Source organism: Vicugna pacos, chromosome 19, assembly GCF_048564905.1.
Source record: "Vicugna pacos chromosome 19, VicPac4, whole genome shotgun sequence".
Classification (NCBI taxonomy): domain Eukaryota; kingdom Metazoa; phylum Chordata; class Mammalia; order Artiodactyla; family Camelidae; genus Vicugna; species Vicugna pacos.
The window spans coordinates 2,653,789-2,671,406 of NC_133005.1; the positions used below are offsets into that span (position 1 = coordinate 2,653,789).

The following is a 17,618-nucleotide window of genomic DNA, read 5'->3' on the forward strand; positions in this document are numbered from 1 at the left end:
CTTTCTTTTTCTCAAAGTTTTCCCAGGTCTGTGTTAGAAAAATTTCTCTCTTAATTAAAAAGCAGTCTACTGCCATACCACCCTGAATGAGCTAATCTCGTTTCATTAAAGAGCGAACTTGTGGGGAGGTTACAGCTCAGCGGCAGAGCACATGCCTAGCACGCACGAGGTCCTGGGTTCCGTCCCCAGCGCCTCTGTTAACAATAAGTAACTCTAATCCTTCCTGTCCCCCCGGAAAGCGAGTCCCTGCTCTCCCACGCGCAGTACCAGTCCCGACGGCCTGTCTGCGTGTGGGTGAGGCAGGGATACCTGCAGGCTGGTACCCTGACCGGTGCATATAGTTCTGATCACAGATCAGGGACGTTGCACTGACTTTGGGTGTAAAGATCCCCTCTGCTGAGACTAGGGGAGCAGCTGGGGCTCACCTGAGCTGGACCCGCACTTCCTCCGGGGGAGGGGTGGAGCTTGACTTGAACTTTAGAGGGTGTGGAACATGCTGGCAGGGGAAAGGAGCCAGGCAGCTTCAGGGTGAGGCAGTATCCAGGACGTGTGCGTGATGTCTCATAGGGTTGCCCACGGCCGGTTGCAGTGCTGTGGACCATGAGACCGGGGAGGAGAGAATCGACTTGAGAGGAGCTCCGGGGGCAGCGATGCGGGGAATGGTGGGGACTGAAGGCTGCTTGCTGCAGGCAGGGATGGGTGGCAGTCGGGGACACCGAGGAGGAAGTGATGTCCGAGCTGTGACCTGAAGGGTGGGTGGAAGTTGTAGAGGAAACATGCGGAAAGGGAGGGAGGACAGTGTATGCAGAGGCTGCTAGCAGGAGAGACCAGATCCAGGAACTGGTGGGATCTCAGCAGAAGAATCTGAGTTCTTTTTACGGCTTTGCTTCGTCACAGCTGCGTGCAGATCGTGCACGTGAGCTGCCCAGTAAGCAGCTAGAAAGGCCAGGAAACCGTCAGAGAGGTCTGGGCTGGACACGGCGGTTGAAAAGTAAACAGTAGACGGATGGTAACTGGAGCCATGAGACGGAAACCAAAACCCAGACAGAAGGTGGGGTGGCAGAGGAGGTGCGGATGGGGTGAGTGTGGAATGTTCTTTCAAGAAAGTTGGCTTCGAAAGGGAAAGAAAGGGCTCTCGCCAGAGGGGAGCACTGGGGTTCAAGGGAGCATTTGTGTGTTTTTTTTTAAGAGAAGGAGGAATTGGAACACAGTGAAATGCTGATGGGTAGGAGCTGGGGCAGGAGGAGGGTCAGAGGTCCAGGACAGGTGGGGTTAATAGAAACCCAGGGACCGAGGAGGAGGCCCGAGTGTGGAGGGGGCCCTGTCCGCACACATCTGCAGGCACAGGAGGGAGGCGCTCTTGTGTAACGGGTTCTCTTCTCTCTGAAGCCCACAGTGAGTTCACCTGCTCAAAGTCAGGCCGGAATTGGCGGGGTTGGTGGTCTTCCTGTAGAAGAGGAGGTTTGCAGGGGCTGCCGCGGAGAGTGAGGGAAAGGGGTGTCTCAGGAGACGGAGGAGTCTTCTCCCCGGTTCCGGCCGGGACCAGCCACAGATGTGAGCATCATTGTGAATCAGGGTCTTTGTCCTGATGGTAACTGATTTCGCACGGGCTCAAAACCCGATGGCAGCTGATCAAATGAATTTTGAGAAATTAAAAGAAAAACAATATCCACAAGCGCTTTTTACTCTAGCCGTCATTTTATTGAGAGTAACTTTACACCTTTTGTGAAAACCATACCTCTTCCACATGAAGACGATGGAATTCTCTGGTTGGTTGACTGTTTCAGACACTCATCGTGGCCTGGATCCGGGCAAGCCTCTGCGTGTACGTGTCCCGAGAGCTCTGGGACGACTTCCTCGGGGTGCTGTCCTCCCTCACCGAGTGGGACGAGCTCATCAGCGAGTGGGCCAACATCATGGACTCCCTGACGGTGGTGCTCGCCAGAACCGTCTACGGCGTCGAGATGACAAACCTGCCTCTGGACAAATTAAGTGAACAAAAGGAAAAGAAGCAGCGAGGCAAAGGTATTTCCGCTCGTACAGGCGGCCCCAGGTGTCTGAGGCTGGGGCGGGGGGACTGTGTGAAACACCCAGGCACCTGACGCAGGAAATCTCATCATCAACTGAAGCAGCGTCGGGACAGTGTCTTTTCATGGTGGCATTAGATTGTGTCTCATAGCGCTCAGCCGCCTTCCGAGGCGCTGAGTGTATGGGGAGGCTGTGTGTGTGGGGGGACTGGTAACAGTAGTAGTGATGGCTGGGGCCGTGCACGGACTCTCCCTCGCCACCATCCTGGCAGCCTGGGAAGTAGATACCGCTGCCTCCACGTCACAGACTCAAGGACGGGGCCCACAGCGATCGGCTCCTTCAGGGTCACACAGCTAAAAAGTGGTAAAGCCAGAAAGCAAAGCCAGGCAAGTCCAACTCAAGACACTGCACCACTGAGATGCACTCTGAGCCTGTCTCTGTTTTGTAAAAACTGACACAACGTTGCAAATCAACTATACTTCAATTTTAAAAAAGAAAAGAGAAAAAGAAGTGTACTCTGCTGCCTTTCTGGGGCAGGTGGAGTGCCTCAGTGCCTCGAGTGGGGGTCACTCTGGCTTTGTTGTGTTTCTAGGTGAAAACTGTTTTCAGACCTAAAGTCAGATTGGGTGGAAAACATCGGTACTGGTTTCTGCTGGGGGGGTGGTGACAGCTTGGCAGCGTGTCTTCACTACTGTCTTTAAGACTGTGACACAGTCCTGGGATTAAGTCACCGAACTCCGACTTATGTAAAGATTTTGAGGCTGTTTCTAGAAAAAACATAGTATAACAGATAAAATACCTAAGGACATGGGGGCAAAATGAAAAGGGGTGGAGCTACAGGCAAGGTCCAAGTGCCAGAATGCACACTGGGGCCTCCGTGCCTGCTGGGAGGCGGGAAGGGGCAACTGCGGATCTGACACTGGTCCCCACAGGGCTACATCAGACACTCAGAGCACACAAGGTACAAACAATCCACATGCTTAGCTTTTCCTGGTCCTGGGACCCGAGAGGAATTTTTTCTCCAGAGACTCACAGAGGGTGCATTACCTGCTGTGGTAGGCTAGAGCCTCGACCACAGTCTCGGTGCAGATTGCATCAGTTAGCTTTTGCTGTGTGGCAGATCACCCCAAAATACAGTGGCATAAAATAGCACCATTTATTTAGCAGTTGGAGTCGGGCTCCCTCGGGCCCTTCTGCTGCTGAATTCACAGCTGTGTTTGCAGTCAGCTGTGACGCGCTCAGCCAGGTGGCCTCCTTGCAGGGGTCGGCTAGCTGTCAGCCGCGGCGGTGGGGGGCGGGGCTGTACATCTTTCATCACCAGGCGGGCTGGCTCGGGCTGCCCACCTAATGGCTTAGGGTCCTAGGAGCAGCAAGAGGGCAAGCCCAGATTTTCAAGTGCATTTCAAGTCCCTGCTTGCCCAGTTTTGCTACCAAAGTAAGTGGTGTGCTGAGGCTCAGAGTCCTTGTGGGTACGGGGAGATGGAACCAGCTACGGAGGTTAACTAACCACAGGGACGCGCGGTTGATGTGGCTGATCCTTAGATTACCTGCACTGCCGTCTGTGAGTAAAAGCAGGTTAGGGAGAAACCGAAACGAAGTAGTTGAAGGGCATGGCATTCGTGGACTTGTTTAATCCCAGTTTAGATTTAGACTGTCTGATGCAGTGACATTGTCACACACTTTAGTAGAAGAGCTTTCTTTCTTCCGAGGTGGAGCTGTATAGAGCCTTCCTGAAAAAAATCAGTTAGACTGGAGATTTGGGGTTGGGGTCGGGTCAGGGAGCCTAGAGCCCGGGCCTCTGTCATGTCCTGTGCAGCAGCTCTGAGGGCCCCTGTGTCAACCTGGAGTCCGGGGGGATCCAGATGCTTCCAGTCAGGAGCCTAGGGGAGTCTGCCCAACCAGGGTGCCTTTCAGGATGGAGGGGAGTGGCCGGGACAGGAAGTAAGGGCCTTTGCAAATTCAGCACATTTCCTACTTCCTGAAGTTCCTATAACCTGCCCTCCCCTTCAGGCTCCGAAACTTTCTCCTCCCTCCCAGTGTGCGGACACAGGCTCCAGGGAGAGACAGGCTCGTCTCAGGACGGTAGACAGCTTCCGGAATGCTGTTTTCAGAATGATACAGAACACATTTTGTAATGAACGGCTATGGCAAATGTTTCTGATTTATGTATTATCTTATTTTATTCTAAAAATGGTGTTGAATATTCACTGTAGAAATACTTTCTGTACAAGCGCCGGACTTGAGGTAACAAAGTGCACTCTCAGAAGAAGCTGGGTGTGAAAACGGGCCGGGGGGCGGGCAGCCCCCAGCCCCAGCCCCAGCAGACCCGCGCGAGACCTCGAAGTGTCTCGTTTCCCCTGTGCGTCTTGTGGTCCTTGGCCGCTCACTTGGAGTATCTGAGCAGAGCAGCATGAGAGGAGAGGAGGGAGCGTGAACCACAGAGCTGAGCAGTTACTGCTCGGAGCGTCACTGAAACAGGACTGGGGCTGTTTGTAGAGGCTCAGCAGCCTTGCCCATTTGACTGCAATCAGCACTTAGAGGCAGACATCTCTCTTGGGGGTTTGTGGAGAGGTTGGTGTCCGCAGGATGGAGTACTGTTCTAAAACCGGGATCTCTAATTTTCTGGCTTATAAAAGCAGTTTCTGGAGTGTCCTGGGAGCAGTGGTGTAACTGGATTTGACATTGTTCTTATACTGAGAAAGATTTATTAACTTTTTTGTACACTGGAATTAGTACTGTTGAAGATACGATGATTTTCAAGAGACCACAGAAGATGCTTGGCAAATCCTCTGGCAACAGGGATTTTCAGATCACTGACACGTGGAGAACTTCCTGACTTGCAGTCTAGGGACGTGGTACCTAATCTTCAGTGAGGGAATCCGCTGGTTGTGCAGGATACTGTGTGTAGAGTGTGCTGAGCGCCCGAGGCTGTGAGACGAGTCATAGTGAATTCAGCTGTGGGATTCTTTTTCTTGTCTCGTAGGCTGTGTTCTTGATCCTCAGAAAGGAACCACGGTGGGGAGGTCCTTTTCTCTGAGCTGGCGGAGTCACCCCGATGTGACGGAGCCCATGCGGTTCAGGAGTGCCACCACGTCTGGGGCGCCGGGAGTCGAGAAGGCCAGAAGCCTCGTTCGCCAGAAAGCAGCCGGTAAACTTGCATTTCCCTGTTTCTCCAAGGCGCGGGTCTGCAGGAGTGAAATGTTTCACAAGTATTAAAATTCCACCCAGAACTCAACGACGAGGCCTTTTACTGCATGAGACGTATCTGTATCCTTCTAGCTTTCTGTCTGATGACTTTCCAGATCACAGTTTTTGATACTTCTTTCTAAATCATTCATCGCAAAAGAGGGCTTGAGATGTTAATATGGGTCAGATATTTGTGCAAAAGAGAGAAAGGAGACGTTCCGGTTGAGCCTTGAGGAGAGCAGAGCCTTAGGAATCACTTAGCCAGTTTCATTATTGTTGTTGTTGGACAGTGTTGATCCTAAGTGAGTGTGGAAGCTTATTCCAGCAAAGAAAAGGTGTAGAACGACTGTTTCCAGAGCTGGAGGGAGACGCTCACGTGCTTTCGCTTCTTAGGAAAACAGCCTTCCATGCCTGTAGACGCTGACCTGACAGCCTCTTTACTACTCTTTGCTCTCAGAAAGAGAAATCTTTAACAAGTAAGCTTGTACACAGTATTTAATAAGAGCAAGTAAAGCCCCTTCCCCTCCCAGTGACTTCAGTTTAGAACAGGTTTCTCTCTGCTCCCTGTGGTTTCTCACATCAGCGACGCCATGCAGCTGTCACTGATACTCAGCACGTAGACTGCAGAAAGGCAGTGTCCTCTGGCCATCAGTCAAAGATTCATTTACACTCAGCATAGTTTCCAGTGCGTAGTACAGGCTTCCTGCAGCTGGCTTAGAGTCCTGTTGGAGTTTTATGAAGCTGTGTTACACCTTAACCCCAGCGGCCTCATTGTTTGTACGGTAACATTTGTTGGTAATTATCACCTTATTTACATTCATCTCCTGTCTTCCTGCCTCCTTCATCCTCCCCACCTCGAGCAGAGACCCAGGTCCTGGTAACAGGCAGCCTTTGGGGTGGCTCATTCACCGGTTTCCTTTCTCATCCCAACTCCTGGAAGCTCCTTTCTTCCATCACTGGGTCCTTAAAAGAAAGGGATCGAAACAGGAGTTTGTGACAAAGGGAGCTTCGTGCCTGGGCTGCCCGGACTCCCTGCTGCCCCTGGCAACCCTGGGATGACAGTGATGATTAAAGTGTTCATTCAAAGCACTTTGTAAAACTTTCTTCTCACATTTAATGAGCAGCAAATGATTGTGTATTGCATGTTCCATGTGCCGCTAACTTGGCCAAAACACAGCCTGAGAAGAGATTGCATCTTAGTTTCTCAGCATGTGTTTTAGACCAACAGTATGGTAGCGGTGCTGATGTGTTTTAGAAAGCCCTGTGTGTGTTTTTGCCAATGGGATTCTGTTCGTTGGTGTTCTGAGGTGCCTGGAAAGCTGCGCAAAAATAAGAGCTTTTACAAAATCATGTAAAGGTATTTGTAGAGTGTGTCACTTCAAAACCATAAACCTGGCCTTTGTAGGATTAATTAAATCTAACACACTTGGAACCAGAACCTCTAGAAGATAATGAAGGTGAAGAGCCACTCAGTTGGCCAGATCTGTTATCTTCACACATTTTACACATACGAGTGGATGGATGGATACACAAATACATATTTCCTATTTTATTTTATATTTCTAAAAATTATAAAATATTAGGACTTTTTTGTGACCTGGGAAAACTATGTTTTTTGAAGATTTTATCATGCCATGCTGTTTTAGAATAGGAATCTATATAAACTACATATTAGAGATTTTACTTGGGCGTATGGTTTTTACATATTTTTATTTAGTCTTTTAAGAAGGCCCAGAATATTTTCATGGTAGATTTTGGTTGTGCAGAGGCCACTTTTTAATGAGAGAGCAGCGGCTTATGACATTAGTTTTTGTGCTGTTAGCATGAAGATGTTTATTATGGAAGACTCATTTGAAAGTGACTTTTTTTCTAATCCCAGTAAGGGAGTGATTTAAGATTATTCTATTATAATTTGCCACACAGACTACACTTAGGCTGAGAAAATGTCAGTGATGGTGGTGAGAGGAAAATATAAAATAAGCAATTGTGAAAATTAATTGAACAGAGAATGCACTCATTTGCAACTTAGAAGGACTGGCAAGGAGAGTCTTAAAGTTAATAAAGTAAAACTTCATTCCCGAGTGTGAATGATGCTGAAAACTTCAGATGTCTAAAATGAATGATGAAGGCAAGTCAGTTAGTTTCCACAAGAGTATTATTCCAAAATATTGTTCTATATTGTATCATTTCTAAAATACCCAGTGATCAATCTTGGAAAAGCGCACAATTATCCGATTTATTAGAGGAAAACTTTTTAAAGCAACACACGAATGAAGCGTCCCTGATGTCAAGAGATAAACGTCCTTTAGGAAATTTGAAGTCAGTCCATGTGATGTTTCCATGGACGTTGTTTTCACCTGAACACCACCTTGCACATTTGTGAACGATGCTGTGTTCGCGTTGACATAGTCCTTCAGAACTGGGAATTCTGATGGTCAGAGGGTGGGGGAAAAGATAGGAAAGTCAGACGTTTGTTCCACTTTTTGCTAATGTGTCACCACATTTGTAGTTCTATTTCATCCATGTTAAATAAAATCACATAAAAATAACACAGCAGGTAAACCCCCGTCTTTTCATTTTAAGGAAGAAACTGACTTTCTTGATGGTGGATTGTGTACAGGGTGTACCCTCTTGCTTGGTGTGTTCACCCACTTCCCCAGATGGCTTTGAGAAGCAGTATATATAGAAAGCTTAAGAACACGATGAGGTTTGCACGGAGAAATTGTGTATTTAGTAAGCACGAGATGAGATTTAGAAGGACGGGTTTAATGGAGATTTTAACCTTTCTTTCTCAGTATCAAATCCTTTGCTGTTCACCTTGACTTCTAGGTGCTCTTGAGCCGTTAGTACAAATCATTTACGAAATGATTTGCTATTGAACACAGTCGTCTCTTGGTGGGCCAGCTTTGAATGACTCATTATTTATGAGTCAGTCTCAGCCACAGGCTAGGTTTTCCCTGTCCCACCGTGGTCTTTTGGTTTGGGCCCTTTAGGAAGAGAAAGCTGATGATTATAAAGTCTGCCCAAGTCAACAGGCAACCCACATGCGGATCTGCCACCCAGAGGAAAGGAGAGGCTCGACACCCAGAGCCTTGGTGAGTGGGACCGGCCGTGGGCGGCCGCTGGCCCTGCCGTCGGCCGCTGAAGGCGGCTGTGTTTAGAGACCGCGATTAAATATTGCGCTTTGTACTGACTCCTGCTGAAGTTTAAAACAACCTCCTTTGCCTACTAGAGAGCCCAGAGAAATAACGGTCGTGAGAAAGACAGGGAGGGTCCTGGCGGCCTCGTGACGTGACTGTGACTTTGTCTCTCCTGGAAGCTGAGCGCAGCCCACCCGCCTGCAGCCGCGCCCTCCTCTCTGAGGCCCTGCCCGCCGCGCGGAGCGCCCCGCTCCTCCTGCCCGGCGCCTGCACGCTCTTCCCCGGGCCCTCTCACTCCTCTTGCTCTCACGGGCTGCCAGGTACTGTCACGCCGCCTCGTGTGCCCCGTCCCCGGCTTCTCCTCCCGCCGCCCTGGGCCCTGCTTCCTCTGTTCACACCCCCACCCCCGCATGGCATGTGTGCCTGGCGTCGCACTTGGCGTTTGGTTTCCATGGGTGTCCGTTGTTTTGATGTAATTAGACGCTTAGCAGCAATTAGATGGTCAAGAAAAATTTCTGTAACACTGCTGGTCCCTGCGTTCGCAGCTGAGGACAGAGGACAGTGTGTCCGTAGTTCTTGAGGGGAGAACGGTGCTGCCTGTCTAGCGTGCCTTCTATGCAGAGCCCTTGCATGGAGGGGAAGGGAATCCAGAAAATCCTACAGAAGTTCTGAGCGCGCCAGTGTCAGGGTGTTGGCTGTGCCTCCCCTGGGATGAGTGAACTGGAAAAATTATGCAAGCTGGACTTTCCTGGAGCCAATAAATCGTGTCCATGTATAAAGGAATGAGCAGTTTATGCAGATTCTTACTGATTATTGAGATTTGAGTTAAACAAAAAAGCATTGATAAGAAGTGCTCATTTGCAAAGTGAAGAAATGTTATTCCTGGGCTTCAGCCAATTAACACTGAGTTTAGCCACGTGTTGTTTACAAACCGCGTGCTTTCTGGTTGATTAAGAGGTTCTAGCACCAAAGTAATTTTGGGCGTGGACGCCTCATCAGAGGGGTTCACTTGCTCCACGGTGAATAATCAGGTCGGTGTCGACTTATCTTGCAATGATCCTAAGATGAGCTGAATCTCCTTACTAAAGAGGAAAACATGTTCATGTTCTCTTTATTTTCAGAAAGATGGCATTACAGATCAGTGTTCATTTAATATCGGAGATAGCTTCACTGTGGCTTCGAGTAGCACGAAACCATGTCATGTTGTGCGTGGTTTAGCAAAGCAAAATTAGTTGAGTTCCCCCGATGAGTGTGCGAAACATTTTAGTGAGTCACTTACAGACGACGAGGGAAGACTAAGGTCTGTGCTTCTTAGAAAGCTCTTCTCTAGCAAATAATGAAGGTGAAAAATGCTAAGAACAGCACACAGGGTGATGGTCACCAGTCAGTTAAATTACTGATGAGCGTTAACTGCTTGCTACTTTGGTTTTCAGGAAGATCCTCCCGCCTAGAGATGGCTGGTGAAGTATTCACAATAGTTTTCTTTCTGTTTGGCTGATATACACTCGTCGGGGACTTTTCTCACAGCACGTTTTTTCCTACACTATTTAAGCTTTTTGCTAGTTTGTCTAGAATGTGTTCTCACCATTAATCTCTTTTTGTTAGTGATATCACTTTGGAAACTTTTTTCTTCACTTTTCTTTCTTCATTTTCCCTGTGGAGGTACTGAGGGTCGAAGCCGGAACCTCGTGCACACTGAGCACGTGCCCCACCCCTGGGCTCTGCCCGCCCCCTGGAAACGTTTTCTCAGTGTTGTGTTTCAGTTTACTCAGACTCGTGAGTCTCGTATCTACGCACATAGTTCCAGCAGAAGCTGAATGAGTTAGAGCAGTGCTTGTCGGGTGGGGGCGATTCGCCCCCCAGGGAACACTTGGCAACATCTGGGGACATTTGTGGTTGTCGGTGCTGGGGTGGCACCCCCGGCATCCAGCGGACGGGTGCTGCGAACACCCTGGCGCGTCCCGGGCAGCCCCGGGCTCGGGGAGCCTCTGATCTGGAACCTCAGCACTGCTGAGGTGAGAGACTGACCGCGAGGAACGAGGCGGCTGTGCTTGGCCCGCACGTCCTTGCCTCTGCTGTGCTTGTCCCTGGCTTTGCGGCACAGGGTGAGGGCCCTTAGCGCTGCAGTGACTCTGCGGACAGCCTGCTGGTCTCCATTCCATCGAGCTCCTCCTTGGTCTGGCGGCATTTCTTCTTTACCATTCAAGTGGCGCCATGGTCTGGTGTGGCAGGCCTAGCCAGGACCTGGGCCAGAAGGACGCCTGTCCGCCTGCAGTCTTGGGTTCTCCCCCCGTCGGCACACTGGCGATGACTAAACCCTGCGCTGCAGTGTAAACCCTGGTGTGCTGGCGTATCTTGCTAACCTGTTGCTGAATACTGACGTACTTAGGTACACAGCCACCTGTACATAACACAGACACTTTGACTGTTGACTTTCTGGCCAAGGTTCTTTACTGTAAAAATGATTGCTAATTTTGTTTTCATCTGAGTTAATGTTCCTTGGCTTTGTTGCTTATCTATACGATGATTCCACCCACCAAGGTGGCTTCAGCAGTGTAAACGATAGTTACTTACCTTCATCCACTCGTATGTTATGCTGAGCCCTTTGGGACTCTGTATTTGGTGGCAGCAGAACTTGGGGGAGTCACAGCCACCTGTCTGCCGTTAACATGAGTAACGACATAATAAGCACAAGGCAGGTGGAACTGGTGGTCTCTGTGTTTCCTCTTTTCTCCTTTGTGGAAACAATTCTTTTCTAGCTGTTTTGCAACTTTTGACTGTTTTTATGTTGGGACGTTTATCAGTCAGTAACACTTAGCGGCCACACAGAGGGTAGATTTTATTTTTCTGTCAGGAATAGTGTAACAGTAGTAATTAGAGGATCTGCGACCTTCCGTCATTCCAGAAGAGGCTTAAGGGGTCCTAACTGAAAACCCCATGGAGCTGCTTCTGCATCTGGTCTGTGGCTTCCAGGTGGTACCCGGTTGATGGGACGTGCTGTAGTCAGGGTCTGGGCTGACTCACCTTCAGACCTTGTGGGAAACGTCAAGATGATGAGTTGGTCCACATCTCTTGTGCTTTCAGAAGGTCACGTTGGTACTGTGCACAGTGCTTTAGAAGTTAGGAAACAACACTATTAATTTTGCTTATGCAACCTTGTATGAGGAGTAAATGGAACCCAGAATTTGGGTAATTGGAGAATGGGCCTCACTGGATTTAAATAAGATGGGTTAAGGAAGCCTTAGATTTAAGAGTGAGTGAAATTTCTTTGAAAAGTAGTCAGCCGTCTGGAATAAATAGAAGCTTCCGAAGAGTTTACACACTTAACTTAATCATGCAGGTTCTCCTCTCAGTGGGGGAAAATGAAATTAATCCTTATTTGATCCTTTTTCTGGCGCTCTGAATGGAGCTTTAGAAAGCAATGAGTTAGTAGTGATACTGTGTAACTTACGCTGTCAAGCAGCTGGAAAGTTGGCGCTTTGCGGTGTGGGTTACTGGGCTAGCTCTGCTCGAGGGAGCGAGATGGGTTTGGTTAATCTGAGAGAGGATTTAGCTCTTCGAAGTGACTCAAATTGTGTGATATTTAAAATGCCGTAGACCTCCCAGAATTTATAATGCAATTATTTTATATGACTTGGGCTGCCCTTTTTCTGTTTTGAATATCAGATAATCCTCTACCTTGATATTTGCATATCGGTGTTCAGCGATTCTCATTTGTTATCAGACAGCAGTTCCTGCAGCTGCTGGCTGTAGAGAGGAGCCGCCTTAGTGTGAATACAAAGCCAGCAGAGGGAGCTCAAGAACCGTTTAAAAAAGGAAGAGGAACAGGATATCCAGAAAATGTTTTTGGCATTCATTTGGTCATTTATAAAGAACACATACTGAGTATGCACTTGGCACAAAGTGTGAGAAAAGGCCAAAAAAGTGTCCACTTACAAGTCAGGAAATTGGGTTTATTGAACTGTGGGATAAGGAGAATCTGCATCCTGTTTCTCATTCTCTGCACAGCCGAGTGCAGGAGTGGCTCAGGGCGCCAGCAGCAGGCAGCCTGACTGCACGCTGACCCCAGGGTCTCCCCTCCCCTCGCCCTCCACTGCCCCCACTTCCCGTGCTTTCTCAGACTTGGACTTCCTCCATCCGAGAAGTCCCTCCCAGCACTTTTACAGAAACAGCCTTAAAGCCACATCAGGCCAGCCTGTGGGGAAGGCAGACCAGCTGGTGTGGCAGGCTCTTGGTCCGTCTGTCATGTCGAGGACCAGTGGGGACACTCGCGTTTGGAAGCCAGGGTGCTGCGTCCGAATCGCATCCCAGCAGATGGCGATGTTCTTTATCTTGGAAAAGATGCAGCCAGTGTTGGCCCAGCCCCTGTTTGTTTCCGCTCAGAGCCCCGACACCAACCTACCACTCCCTGGCACCGCGGTCAAATGCAGAAAAGCCACTGTCCCCCTGTCCATAAAGACCGGCCCTTGCCAGTGATTATTTAGAGACGGGGGAAGCTCTCGGGCTCCCTCTGCTGACATTGGATTTATGTGTAGGCTCATTCGAGACAACTCTTCCCAGAAGGTTCCCGTGTCTTGCGTGATTGGAAGGAAAAATGGAAGAGGACAGCAGGGAGGGCTGGCCACGAGTCGTCAGGCTTCTGCTGCCTGGCACTGAGGAGCCTGGGGGTCGAGCTGGGGGGCCTGGTCTGCGCGCTGTGGGGGGCCGCCAGGTGTGCGGGTGTCCCGGGTTTCTCCCTGGGCAGGGGCAGCCCTTGGCTCTCCAGGGGAGAGGAGGGACGGGGCCGATCCAGGGAGGACAAGGCTTTGCGGGTCTGTGTGCTCTGCCGCCGGCCTTCCTCTGCTGCGCCCTCCGCCCAGCCTCCTGTCAGAGTGAATTTAGACCACGGCCCAGTGCTTAGGACTGAAGTGAGGGATCGCACACGTCGCATGGTTTTGAAGCCTGGTGACTAGGGGCAGGCTCCTTTAACAGGGAATTCTCATGTGGCGAGTGCATAGCAAGCCGCAGCCCTGCGGTGAAATCCCGTGTCACAGTTGGAATTGGCCCATGGAGAGCGTCGTGGTCCGGGCGGACGGGTCACAGGGGTGTGCAGAGGCGGCCCGTCGGCAGCGAGTCTCATTTCGGGTGAGGAAGAGGGTGACCCTTCCAGGTAGATAACATGGGCAGAATGGTGATCAGTCCCTTCTTAGAAGGACTGAAACTTGAGCTAATCAAAACTGGGGGAAAGAGGCTATGACAGCCACATGGAGGTGGAGTTCATGCCTGCAGGAGGGAGTGTGGGGTCTGCAAAGGGAGGCAGCCAGGGGCCACATGCAGGACCCCAGGGCGAGTCCCGTCGGAGGGGCCCAGGCAACAGCAGAGGGAGGTTGGCCTGGAGGACTGAGTGACGGGGGAAGGCAGCAGGTGCCCCGTGGGCTGGGGCTGCTCAAGGCTGAAGTGACCCAGAGCCCCTTGTGGGGTCAAGGCCGCTGGGGAGATCCAGGGGATCTCTGTGCTCACCGTGCGGGCGCGAGCTGACTAGACAGCGATGGGGAGCTGGGCCTCAGCAAGAGGAAGGGTGCCGTCAGGTCATTGTCCGGGGCCACGCAGAGGGTCGACGAGGGGTGAGGTTAGGGGCCGATGACAACGATCACATTGCCAGGGATGCTGTACTCCCGAACCTGCGGTTCCAGAGAGAGGAAGTGGGGTGACTCTTTGCGGTAATTCCAGGATTAAAGTGAACCATGGAGTTTAGAAACGAGCGCAGAGGGGCTTGGTTGTCTAGCGGAGTCTGGCTTGTGGTGATTCTGGCTGAGCTCATCCGGTGATCAGGACTCCCGGTGGCTTCCTACTTGGTGCCGTGCATTTATTGATTCTCTAAAACCGCTAGTGGATCATTTTCGTACTTTAGTGATTGATTCAACCTTGCATTTGGTGATATAAGCCATTAAATAATTATTGTATTTTATTTTGGACGGCTGTACATTTCTCTGTTAAAAGGAGTAGTAGAGTTGAAAGTCCCTTCTTTTATTTTTAGTTGCAGTGGAGTTGATTCAGTGTCCTGTTAGTTGCAGGTGTACGGCAGCGTGATTCAGTCACACACAGGTGTATAAGCATCCTCTTTTGCGTGTTCTTTTCCATCGTAGTCACTGACTGTAGTTCCCTGTGCTCTGCTGTAGGGCCTTGTTGTTTATCCTGTTTCCTTTTGTCTTTAGGGCGTGTGTGTGTGTGTGAGAGAGAGAGAGAGAGAGAAGTTACGCTCTCACACGTGGAAATCACCTGCTCCCTGCGTCTCCAGCATCCCTCTCTCCTCGGCAGGCCTGTCCCTGAGACTCCAAGTAATTCTACAGTAGTTCTCAGCCATTCTCCTTTCTCTGTTTTTTCCCCTTCACTTTGGTTGAAATAAAATACTTTGTAGGACTGAAAAGGAACATGTATTCTTAGCAAGTGCAGAGAACCTTATGTAAATGCAGGTAATCTAACTGCACACTTTTTGTGGGGAAAAAAAGTGTCTAAAACGACATTTTCAGGATCAGTTGTCTTCAGCAGTGCAATTATTTTTAGGAGTTTTGAAATAACCTCCCTGCGTGTTTTGTGTTAACGCCCACAGAGGTCGAAGACAGCGCACAGTCAGAAAACGCACCTGCAGCCGAGCCCGGGCGCCTGGCGGCAGCCGAGCCCCAGCACGTGGTCCGGAGCAGCAGCACGCCTGACGTCACGGGGCCGCTGTGCCCCTGCGCGCCTCCGGGTACCAGCGCTTCCGGTACTCACGGGACCGCGGGCTCTGGCCGCGATGAAGCTGCAGGTCGTGCTGCTGTCCTAACTCTCTATTTCAAGGGAATTTGCTTCATAAGTTGATTGCAAGGATGTGATTTCTGGCAATGAAATATTTTACTACTTACTTTAATCTATTTATCTAAATTATATGTGTGTGTGTGTGTGAGAGAGAGAGAGAGAGTGTGTGCACTTTTTTCAAGCGTGGCGTGTGTGAGGACTCGAAAAAAGAAAGAAGTCCAGAGTGGCTGGAGTAGGTGGGAGACAGAGAATGTTCACCACGGGTGAGGGAGGGCAGCAGCAGGGCATGAGGGGTGAGGCCTGAGTGAAAGTCAACACTGAGAGCAGAGGCTGAGCAGACTTGTGACAGAGTTTATTAGCAGCGTGTAGGCTCTGCTGAGGTTGACAATAACAACTTGTAATCGTGTTCATCTACACAGTTCTCCAACAACTTTCAGCAGCAACAGGCGTGGGAGGCAGAGAGGCAGATGGTTAGATGTGTGAACAGTGAATAATGTATTTTAAAACGAAAGCACAGGTTTACATTGTGTTTGGTGTCAGTGAACAAACTTAATTAGGTGTAGTTTCGTGAGGTAAGAAATCAACCACGTTCTTAATGTCAGGGTCACGTTAGCCTCACCAGAAGAGTAGGGAAGTCTCCTGTCTTAGAAATACTCTTGAAATAAGAAAATACAAGAAAAATAATTTTAAAATGTGTTATGTGAAGGATTTTCTATTCTCCAAAAGCTTTTGTGTAAGATCATTATGATTTTTCCCCTTAAATTTTTGATAGAATCCATCAGCTGCCTGGTGTTTTCTTGTAAGAAGATTTTAAAGTAGTGTTCAAAACTTTTAATCATTGTAAGATTATCCATACTTTCCTTTTCCTGTTTAATTTGAAAAAGTTGTGTTTTTCCTAGGAATTCATTCAATTCATGCGTTTTTCCCCCCCAGTTTTTTGGCCCCAGACTACTCAGAGGATATGATCTTTTCAGTGAGCGTTTGCAGGCTTCCTGGTGATGTTCCCTCTTCTGTACCTGACACTGGTTGTGCCACCTGTCTGTTCTCCAGTGGCGCTGAGCCTCCCCACTGCTCCCTTTTCCCGCCAGCTTTCCTGGCTGATTCGGGCAGCTCTTGTCTGAGACCCTCCCCTAGGGCCCCCGGGACAGGCCTTGTCGCCCTCCCCCACGTGAACACGTGGCAGTGAAAGCTCTCTGTGCCCAGACACCAGGTCTGCAGGGCAGACTTGACCCCCGGCTGCCAGCGTGCCGGTTTCCATGTCTTAGGATATCGAAGTATAGTAATTACCTCAGTATAAAGTTCTTTTCCAGTTTTATCATCTGAAATGTCCCTGCTGTCGATGTCCCCCGCTGATCTCTAGGGCCAAAGGTGGAAAATGCACAGACGGGGAGTTCTTCAGAGCCCAAGCCTGTTCAGGAGAACAAAGGACACGTGAAGAAAGAGCATGAGGGCATGACAGTAAGCTGTTTCCAAACTGTATTCGTTTGTCATTAAAAATAAACATAAACTGTTGGCACAGTACGTGCATTTATTAGTAGCAGTGATACTTCGTCTTAAAAATTTTTTCCACTTAGATGTGTTTTAGGGCCAAATGACCTTGAGATCTTTTAAAGTCTTGGTTGCTTTCTGTGTAAAATTAGTCATGTTACAAAAATAGAAGAAAGTGAGCATGAAAACAGAATTGCCCCCCTGGTCTGTACGTGCACTCTGTACTTTTAAGGAGGCATCCCTGCCTCTCAAACGTGCGTCGGACCCCTGTTCCTGAAGTCACTTTAAGTGGGAGCCTCCGCCTGACAGGAGTTCCTAGATAAGTGAGTTTTTGCAAACATCAGCTAGGGGTTTTTTTTTATGTAAAATAGCATTTATTCTTTTTTAAACACAAATATGAAGTATAAAGAAGAAAATTAAAAAGTAGCCCTAACTCACTTATGCAGATATTTCCTATTTATTCACTTCTTAAAAATTTAGGATGTATGAATAGAAGACTCAGACATCACAGAAAGGCACAAAATAAACCAAGAAAGTCTGTCCCTTCCCTGCCTGGAAGATAACCAGTGTTCAGTGTCCTCTGTATATTTTTTAAGAGCGTGTACCAGCCTACTTTTACATGCTGTATATAGATGTATGTTATTTGTGTGTGTTTCAACAGTCAGATACACACCCACAGACTCACCACCAGCTTAGGACCCAGAATATTTGCAGCATGGCTGCGGTGGCCTGTGAGCCCTGTCCTTGTCCCCCGGAGAGCAGCTTTCTGTTGGCTTTGTGTGTATCATGTCCTCACTTTGCTCTGTGGTTTTCTCCGTATGTACGTATCTCCAAACACTGCACCCTTTAGTTTTCATTATCTTTAAACTTTGTAAAAGTGATACTATTGCTTTGTTCACTTGTTACATGGCCCTCTGTTGTTTTCTCTGCTGTATGATATTCCACTGTGAATATACCACAGTTTATTTTTCTGTTCTCTGATTGATGGAAAGTTAAGACTGT

General features: G+C 49.1%; 1 protein-coding gene across 1 annotated transcript in view; it reads left to right on the top strand.

The window, feature by feature from the left end:
- The window catches only part of RALGAPA2 (Ral GTPase activating protein catalytic subunit alpha 2), a 266,689-nt gene that overhangs the window by 92,974 nt on the left and 156,097 nt on the right, over positions 1–17,618 (top strand). Inside the window, exons 15-18 of the mRNA XM_072943695.1 lie at positions 1,788–2,025; positions 5,012–5,176; positions 14,944–15,138; positions 16,489–16,586. Of these exons, the coding sequence (XP_072799796.1) occupies positions 1,788–2,025; positions 5,012–5,176; positions 14,944–15,138; positions 16,489–16,586 (696 nt within the window). The remainder of the gene's footprint in view (positions 1–1,787; positions 2,026–5,011; positions 5,177–14,943; positions 15,139–16,488; positions 16,587–17,618) is intronic.